Here is a 10,225-nt window from a genome sequence, read left to right as displayed (position 1 = left end):
TTAAAAAAAAAAAAAAACCCATAAATAAATAAAGATTTCCAGAACACATTTCAAGCCCTCTCTTCCCCATCCCTCTTTTGTTCGACTTCCCATCTCTGCAAATCCAAAAAACCTAATTGAACAAACAAGTAAATAGTTTCATAAATGGAGACAATAATCGAGTTAGAGAGAGAAAGAGATGTGAGAGAGAGAGAGAGAGAGAGAGAGAGAGAGAGAGACGAACCAGATGGCTGTGGAAATATGGCTGCCGAAGCTTCACTAATTGGAGAAAATGGAACTTTCTGGCCAAAACGCAAAATCTGGTACAAAAATCATATCTTTAAGGATGGAACATTGATGCAAACAAGAAACCCTCACTTTGAAGCTTCACTCTCGACTTCCTTCTCCTTGAAATCGGAGCTAAGAGATTTAAGCTCAACTTGGAAACCCAGAGCTCATAGAGCCCTCGACATCCCTCTCTAGCAAATAAGAACAGTGATGAAATGAGCTGAGGATTTTTTGTATTTATATGTCAGCATTTTAGTAATTTCGGTTTTGTGCATGGTGTGCATGGCCGGTTTGTTCTATTTCTATCTCAAGATTAAGAAATTGTCTCATTTTGAGGTATTTTCCAAATAAAATTGTGGCATTTTTCTGTCAATGGATACACTCGATAACAGTGGCATGGACAAGCAATGGCTACTGAAGTGATAGGCACAACAACTGTGGCCTCTTCTTCAGAGAGCCATGGATGGACGAAGTGTAGAGATATGGGAGGGCTCTATGTCTTTTAATCAAGATGTTAATTCGACCCCTCATGGTGTGAAAATATATACACTACGTAAAATCCATCTAATTAATTTTAGAACTTATAAGAGTAAAAGCTCAATATTTGTAATTTAATGGTGGAAATAAGACAAGATCCGTAGAGCATCTTTTACATTAACTTTGTTGGTCAATATGCAAGCATGCATTGAGCCTTTGCGTGCGTATAAAATTGACTATATAAGTATCATGTATTCAGCCTTTACATACAAATCGGTGGGCCGGGTACCATCTTTACCTCAGATCCAGTTGAATCGAAATGCCTCGGAAATATAGAATGGTAGGATTCCGATCAACTTTTACCTCTTTCCGACGTAGCTTTGTTTTTCTTTTCCAACTTTCTCACATAGCTTTCAAGTTGCATGAATTGTGTCTTTATAAGAAACCAACATGTGAACACTGCTACAAACTGTTTTCCGAAGGCTTTTCTTCTTTGGATAATTTCTTTTGCGAAATTATCCTAAAAGAAAACAAATGGATTTAAGGTTCAATAAAATCTACTCATTATTTAAGATCTGATTAAAAAATAGTTAAATAAAATCTAATAAGAACAATACAACCGCCAAAAATACCAGCTAGTAGTCGAGGATCTCAGTCCAAAATAAAAAAGTACTAATATATACGTCCAAATAATCAATTGTTCTCGCATTTGCACAGGGGATTATCATAGCAGTTCTTGTAATATTAGCTATGGCTAGATGGGTAGGAAGCAGCTGCCCAAGGAGGCCTCTGGATGCCATTGATGTGATTCAATTTGGAGCCATTGGAGATGGAACAAATGATGATTCCCAAGTGCGTAAATCTTCTTCTTTGTTACCCGTGTCACCCTGTTTTAGTAGTGTTTGTCTATACTAGGGACCAGGGATACCATATTTTGTTACCGAAGTAATATATTTTTAGACAATATTTTAGTGGAAAGGGATCCTTGCCGGAACCCTTCCACCAAATCCACATAATCAATGAATCCGGACCTTTGAAATTTGATTCAACAGCTAAAACATGAGGCCCTTTTAAAAATTATAATAATTTTAGCCGTTTGATCAAATTTCAAGGGTCTGGATTCATTGATTATGTGAATTTGGTGGAAGGGATCCGGAGATGGATCCCTTTCCTATTTTAGTATCATGTGATGTGATAAATGATGTGTATCATCACATCAATCACTGATTTTATCTCATCAAATGGTGTAAGTCTAGAATTATTCGTTAATTTCTACCACACAATAGCATATAATGTGCCAATTGTATTGATGCATATAACTAGTGAGATGAAATTATAAATTGACATGAAATATATACACCACATATGCCTCATTAAATTGTTGGAATGTTAAGTGACATACAATTAATTATATGGTCACACTAGCTACCTTTATTTATCACACCTCATTCTCTGTTTGCTGGTATTGTTTGGTGTGGGCGCGTGGATAATATATATCAACATATTATGTTACATTTAAGGAGGATAATGTAGTTGTCAATATCGATATATTAACAAAACAAATGCACTGCAAAGGCTTTTATTAAGGGGTGGAAAGCTGTTTGTCGAGCTACCAAATATAATGTTCCAACCCTATATATACCACCTGGAACGTTCTTGCTGAGCCCTACGATGTTCCAAGGTCCATGCAACTCTCCTACGGTTAATATACAGGTATAACTTATGTGTTAGATCGATCGTCACTTATATATTATTTTTCAAGTATAAAAACGTTTTGTTTTCCTTAGGTTTATCAAGAATGTTGCTATATTCTCACCATCCATCAAATATTTAAGCTGTACATAGTAACCATATATAGGAAAGAAAAAAAAATTAGTTTAAGATATCGCCCTCTTCAATTTCAAATATTGGCTTCATCCCTAGTTAATAGGTATTGGCTTCAAGTACACTAAATTTTTAGTGTATATATATATATATATATATATTTTTTTTTTGTAATCCAAGCTTGTTTAGTAAACTGACTATACTATTGATCACCAATCATAACCCATGTAACCAACCAAAGTCATGGAACGGCAGGTTGTTGGAGATATAGTGGCCCCAAATGATCTTAGTGCATGGTCTAATCATGATGTAAAAAACTGGCTTATTTTCTCCAAGGTCAATGGCCTTAAAATTGAGGGAGATGGAGTAATCGATGGACGAGGTGGTATTTGGTGGTCACAGGCTCATAAGCCCGGCGAAAGACCCACTGTAAGTTTATCAACATTGATTTCAAATTGAATAAGAAATGTTCTTTTGTGGTTGAGAATCAGAATTGTTCGTTTGTTACTTGGTGACAAATACTTATTTTTGAATTTATTATTAACAGAGAAGAATAAATGAATTTTTTTTTAATATTTAGTATCAACTTTGATATTTTACTTTACCTATTTGAGGCATTGATATAATTTCCATTTTCCTTGGGTGTCAAGGCATTGGCATTTTATAACTGCAATGAGCTTGTACTCAGTGGATTGACACACGTCAACAGCCCAAGAAACCATATAACTATATCCGGCTGCAATGGTGTAACCATATCTCGCCTCCAAATAACAGCACCTGGTTCGAGCCCTAACACTGATGGAATTGACATAGGCCAATCCCGCAACGTTCAGATTCATGATTGCAGCATAGGCACTGGTATAACTCAGCATAGTTTGCTGCTATACATATATCAGCATAATTTATTCCCAATATTGTGCAGTTTAAGGTTCTTTGTTTTGTTTGATATATCTTTCTTAACTCGATCATAGGTGATGATTGTGTTGCTATTGGAGGAGGTTCCTCATATGTAAACATTAGTAGACTGCTATGTGGACCAGGTCATGGAATAAGGTTTTTTCCCGTATAGCCTAAAATAAACTTTTAATAAACTTTATTTTAAATGCTAGTAGTTGGTACCCTTAGCATATAACGATTTTTTATTTTTATTTTTTTGTTACAATTGAACGTAGCCTACTCCTACCCATCACCTTATACCCACACTCACCACCTACGATGCACAGATACAGGCACATCTGTTGCGTATAACATGCCGGATATGCAAATGGACACGACATGCCTCTGATACGATCAAATACGTATTTGGATCAACAATGTACAACGTTTGATAGATGGATATGGGTATCCGACGGTTTAGGTACAAGTATCCAATAGTTTGGATATGGAATACCCTCAACCTTAGCTTTTGCTTGTCTTCAAGCAAAACAAAACTCAAAAACAAAAGAAAAACTAGCAAACTAAGAACTTACACAAAACTTATAAATCATGCCAATCAAGTTCCGACATTGTTACATTTCATGTGTAAGTGTAATACTGCTTGCAGCATTGGAAGCTTAGGAAGAGGGGGCCTCACAGACAATGTAGAAAAAGTATATGTCCGAGACTCTGTCTTGAGGGGGACAACAAATGGATTAAGAATCAAAACATGGCAAGTAAGAATGCTAATTCTTAATATCATATGAGTTGTTAAGTTAATCCTGAAATAATTGGTGTTGTGTTTCTATTAGGGAGGATCCGGATATGCGAGGAAGATATCATTTGAAGGAATTACACTCGATACAGTTGCCAAACCTATTATCATTGATCAGTTTTATTGCGATCAGCAGCCACCTGGCCAAAATCAGGTAATAATCTACAATTTTAAGACTTTTTGCACAATAAAATAAAATAAAATAAATAAAAAATTAAAACAAAATGGCTATAGAACGACCTAAAGTTTTATAAACTAATCCAACAAATACAAAGAGTTAAATAAATTACGATTTAATTTTGGTGCTGGAATTTTCTCAACTTCATACTGTATGGTGCAGTCGACATCGGCAGTGAAAGTCAGTGACGTTTACTTCAGTAGAGTACATGGGACAACAAGCACAGATAAGGCCGTCGAATTAAAATGTAGCCAAATCGTTGCTTGCACCAACATTGTGCTTACTGACATAAACATTGTTTCAGCATCACCTGAAGACACCACTACTGGCGCTTACTGTTTCAATGCATATGGAAGCGCTGGTCCAACGGTTCCCCTTGTCAAGTGTCTGCTACCGAATTAGCATATAGAATTAACATGAGTCTTCTTAAATCTTCAAGTCCATAAATGTTTGTACAAGTCTACATAACTCTTTTAAATTCTAATTTGACTACATGCTCTTTGTGTGCAACAAAAATCTACTGCTATAATGCACATTTCATGGGGTGGGAAATAGAATCGCCCAACCGACTTGACCGACCAAACAGTACAAAAAGTCGGTTCTTCACCAAAAAATCAAATCATTTAGTTTCAACACGAAGTGAACTGATAACTGAATGATTATTTATCATGTCACAATTAGATGACTAAACAACTTATAAATTTATACAGTGAATAATTGCACGGATGATCTTTCAATGAACCTAAAAAATAATCAGTTCAAATTATGAGAAAATACTGTGAAATAGTCCAAGCAAATAGTTAGTATATATTAAATTATTAGCTAGTCAGCGCTCAAATGCTTCTTCTCAGTATATATGTATGTAGTCTCCGCATCTCCAGGAAATACCACTAACTCTTTACTGTTTCAATGCCTCTGGAAACGCAGGTTCAGCAATTCCCCTATGGATTTGTGGATTGTTTGTTGCCATAATTGACTAGAATTTTCAACACTGTTGATTTCTATAAGTAGCTATACAATGGAACATTTGAGCAAAAATATTATCTACACTGAAAGAGAGGGGGTGGTATTAGTGACACACCCCGATCCAGAATGTCACAAGGAAGGTGACAAAGCCATAAAGTGTAGTGATGTGGAAAGTGTGGATAAATTTAAACCTAAAAGTGCCTAAATACAAGAGTGCGTTATGAGCGGGAATGAACGCAATTCACACGTGATGACAAAGCATAAGTACAGTACAATAAAATAAGGTGAGAATTATACCATCGATGATAATTGCCTACACCAAGACTTGCCAATAATCCTCGTAGGTATGAAAAATCTGCTACTAACACCTGGAAAGGTGAAAAACAAGAGTGAGTGGGCCTAAAAATAAAGTTTAAATAAAAACATTTCGAAAGCGTTATAACCCCATGCTGTAAAACTCGTATAGTTTTCACAAAATAATACTACTATGTAGATATAAAAACCAATGCACAAGAACAGTGAAAACTGAAGTATGCCATGTCATAATATCTCAACAATAATAAATGTAAGCTAAGTGTGAAACCAATATAAAATAGTATGCCAGTTGGAGTCACCTAACGTGACCTGTACAACTGGACTTGTAGCTCATCAATCTAGGCTAGCACACGAGTCGGAGTCACCTAGTATGACTTGTACGACAGGCTAGGTATAAATATGTACGCTTAAGTGCTACGATCATGTGAAAGCTGTGCGATAAATTGCGGGTTACCTACGAGTTGAAACCACCTATTGTGGTCTGTACGACAGGCTAGCACCAGACTTGGATTCTAGGTAAGCATGCGGTGCGGTAGGTGAACAATCACGTGAAGGCTGGCCCAAGCCCCATGAGAGAGCACTAATACTGGGGTGCAGCCACGATGAGCTCTAAATAAATGTGTGCATACCAATGCAATACAATCCATTCAATCATATAATACTCATCTGAGGTCCACGCTACAACTCCCTAGCACGAAAATCAAGGTGTCACGAACGATTGTCACCTAGAACAAATATCAATTCACAACTCAGAATTCTTATTGATAAAACATGTAACTTATGTAAAACACATCCTTAATGACGTTCTAGAATGATTTGAAACCATTGACCAAAAGTCAACCGTCAATCGAAGGTCGACGGTAGGGTCCACAACCCTATGTAACTCAATTCGAAAGATCTGCACCTCATATTTCTGATTTGTAACTTCCAATGATCCACATTATACTTCTAAAATATCATACTAAAGTTTCATTATGATCCAACGGTTGGATCTCTGCCAATTGCAAATTCAAGTGGTGGTCAACATTTTATTTTATGAACTAACAAATCCAATTCGGGAAGATCCATACGTCGGATTCCCAATCCATAAGTTCTTATTATCCTTATAAATTACGTACTATAATGTATTAAAATTTGGTGATGATCCAACTGTCGGATTATCGATTACTATAATATCAAGTAGCATACCTTAATGAAACTAGGTTCAAACGACGGAAATTCGTTAGTCGGACTTCACATACAGAATTAGGGAATCAAATTTACTCTAGGAAATTCAAGGGATGCCTCGGCCTATGAGCCACTGTACATGGCGGCCGGCTGCCCCAACTTGCCAGAAAAATCAACTATTTCTAAAAAGTCTCAAACTTCATAGAAATGAAGATCTCAGTGAGTAGAGCAAGTTTTATACCTGTGGTTAAGTCCAATTTGACCGAAAAAAGCCTCAAATTTCCACGAACCCGTCGGAACCCCATAAAGGGTGTGCTTTGATTCGACTTCGATTCGAACTTCGACGCCCCCAAACTTTTTTGGGCTTTGTTCCTGGGTTCAAGGTGAGTGGTTTGATGATGGTAATGGTCAACGATGCTTTAACGATGGGCGGATCTCCGCCGTGACACCTTTGGAACCTATAGGTTCTGTTTTTCCTCAAAACGGGGTCAATCTAGGTGGATTTTGGGTGGAAATGAACGAGGGGAGGTCGGGTAGATATTTGGTAGTGGTGGTAGGACGTGATTCACCGGGAAAATCACCTGAATGGCATCAGAAAGCATGGATACCGACGGGTCAGGTACAGGTCAAGGGGAACCTGGTGGGTTCCTCTCATTCTCCCATTCTCTCCTTTCTCTTGGTTCTTTCATTTTCTCCCTTTCGTAATTGATCCGGTTCCCCCCTCATTTCTCTCCTTTATCTTCCATCTCCACCGCCCATCTTTTCTTTCCTTTAATCTAAGCCACACACATGGCTTTCCAAATTTCGCTCAAAAAATCTGGAGCATTCTAGAAAATAATAAATTTACAATTTTGCCCTCAACTTCATTCATTAATAACTCATTCGTTATAACTTCAAATTACGTTTCGTTTGTGCCCACACGTATGTAGTGATGAGTACGACGAGGATAAGCCAAGAAAATAGATCTGACGTGACTCGACAAGGCGGTCAACAAAAGTCAATGCATTTGCCTCGAAGGGCATTTTTGAAATTTCACATTTTAAAATTATAAAAACCGTAGTTTTTGGGAACGGGTCGTTACACTTAGCCTTACAATGAGCTAGCAATAATGTGGTTCAAATTCGCCTTTGGAGAGAATTGAACCTAAGATGTCTCGCTTATGAGTGAAGAGGAATACTATTAGATTGTAATACTGACACTGCATCTAACTCTGTTAACTCTCAATAATACTAAATAAAATTAAAAGCAAAAATTAAAGAAGAAAGGAGACCGGTAACTAGAGATGGGCAACGATAACGATGGGTGGGTAACCGCAGTTATTTACCCATAACGTTTAAGTTCTTATCCACATAATCGTTTACCCGTAGGTTAATTGCATAAATAGTTATACCCATAACCGTTGATAGGAGCATATTTATGCGACTTAAATGGCTTGTTCTCGTACATTTACGTTATGTTTCTTTAGTTATTTTGGTACTTTAAGCTATTTTCGTGTGTTTGTAGGTCCAAAGGGCTAAAGGAGCAAAAAGATGCATTTTGGAGACTTTTGGAGCACTTTTGGGCTAAGGACGGATAGCTTATGCTTGAAGCCAAAGTGTTGGACGAAATTGAAGACCTAATTGGAGCCAAAGTGTTGGAACCTTGTTCTCTTTAGTTTTAGGACATTTAAACCTTTCCTAATCCCAATCATGCCATGCATAACACACATCCATTCTAACACATTGTCATTGCACATGCATTTCCTTCATTAGTTAACCCACATGCACTTATCACTTATCATCACCACATATCATATCACTTAACCACTTATCATATCATAACCACATATCATATCACTTAACCACTTATCATATCATAACCACATATCATATCACTTATCACTTATCACTTAACATATCATCCACCTACTTCACCTACAACATCCACCTACTTCACCTACAACATCCACTTCACCTACAACATCCACTTCACCTACAACATCCACCTACTTCACCTACAACATCCACCTACTTCACCTACAACATCCACTTCACCTACAACATCCACCTACTTCACCTACAACATCCACCTACTTCACCTACAAATGACATAGCCATATGTTCCCTCCACTACTCCTATAAATACCCTTGCATTCATTCATTCATAAAATATCTCATTTTCATACACAACACATTACAAACACATTCTCCCTTCCCTAGCCGTGAGCTTCCCATCTCTCCCCTTATAATCCAAACACCATTTTTCCATTCCACACTTCCATCCCCCAAACCAATTATCCCTAGACCTTATGCTATTGTGCCGCAACAAAGAAGGAGAAAGAAGAGAGGAGAAGCCTTGGACGTTTTGGCTATTCAAGCTTGGATTGTTGGAGCGTTTCTAGGTGTATTCAATCTTTGTTTTCAATGTTTAATTTATATTCTCTTTGTTTTGTTGTAAACATGAGGAGCTAAACTTGTTTTAGCTAGGGGAGACTTTGAAACCATGATTATATTTGCAATATGAATTGATTAATTCCAGTTGTGATTTCATAAATTGTGAATGCAATTTACTTAACCGTTTGATGGATAACTTATTCTTGTTTGTTGATTAAGGGTGCACACTTAGTTTGCATGCATGAATTTGGGGCTAGAATATAAGGGAGTTTCACATAATCGTTACAAACTTATATTCACAAGTAGTTAAGGTTGTTTTCACAATCATGTTAAGTAAATTCCTAGCATGAGTATCATGATGTCATAGTTACAAGTGCTTTGTCAATACTTATGATTTTCATAGAACGTAATGATCTTTGATTGTATCTCTATTATGATGTCATGTAGGGGACTTTTGAAGAATGCTTTGGGTTGTCGTATGATGTCATCCAATCCAATAACTTAAGGAAAATCTGAGGGTTAATTAGTGATGTCACGGTTAATCTAGGGTGTTGAGGTTCATGGTTTATCGAAAAGCAACTGGAAATCAATTTGTATGCAAGTGTGTCATGTGTGGAGAAGGACCCTCTAGCTAGCTAATCACCCATCCATATCCCCAAATTCGTCCAAAGTTTACTTAAGTCTTTTAGTTACTTGTTTTTCTTTTAAATTCGTCAAAAACCTAATCCCCTTTATTTAGTTGTGTCAAATCTGTCCTAATTGTGAGTTTGAGTGTTTTTGAGTCAAAACCAATTCTATTTTCGTCCAAGTCAAGTCCTAGAGTCTAAATTGAGTCTTTTTTATTGTTTTGAGTTGTTTTGAGTCTTTTAAGTTTGTTTTGAGTCATACAAGTTTAGTTAAGAGTCTTTTGATTTTGTTTACGTGTTTTGAAGTATATTTTTACATCTTTGAGTCAGTTTTCATTAGATT

General features: G+C 36.8%; 1 protein-coding gene across 1 annotated transcript; it reads left to right on the top strand.

Annotated features, from left to right (window-relative positions):
- The first annotated feature begins 2,415 nt into the window (after window positions 1–2,415).
- LOC137740649 (putative polygalacturonase At3g15720) lies at window positions 2,416–4,838 on the top strand. Its single transcript, XM_068480484.2, has 7 exons — window positions 2,416–2,457; window positions 2,824–2,997; window positions 3,219–3,426; window positions 3,540–3,621; window positions 4,112–4,220; window positions 4,296–4,412; window positions 4,599–4,838. The coding sequence occupies exons 1-7, from the start codon at window positions 2,416–2,418 to the stop codon at window positions 4,836–4,838; spliced, it is 972 nt and encodes a 323-aa protein (XP_068336585.2).
- Window positions 4,839–10,225: the final 5,387 nt, after the last annotated feature.

The sequence above is a fragment of the Pyrus communis genome, chromosome 9 (genome assembly GCF_041283825.1).
Source record: "Pyrus communis isolate YQ-2024b chromosome 9, ASM4128382v1, whole genome shotgun sequence".
In the NCBI taxonomy this organism is placed as follows: domain Eukaryota; kingdom Viridiplantae; phylum Streptophyta; class Magnoliopsida; order Rosales; family Rosaceae; genus Pyrus; species Pyrus communis.
Note: the sequence above shows the minus strand (reverse complement) of the source record. Positions and strands in the feature narration are given on the sequence as shown.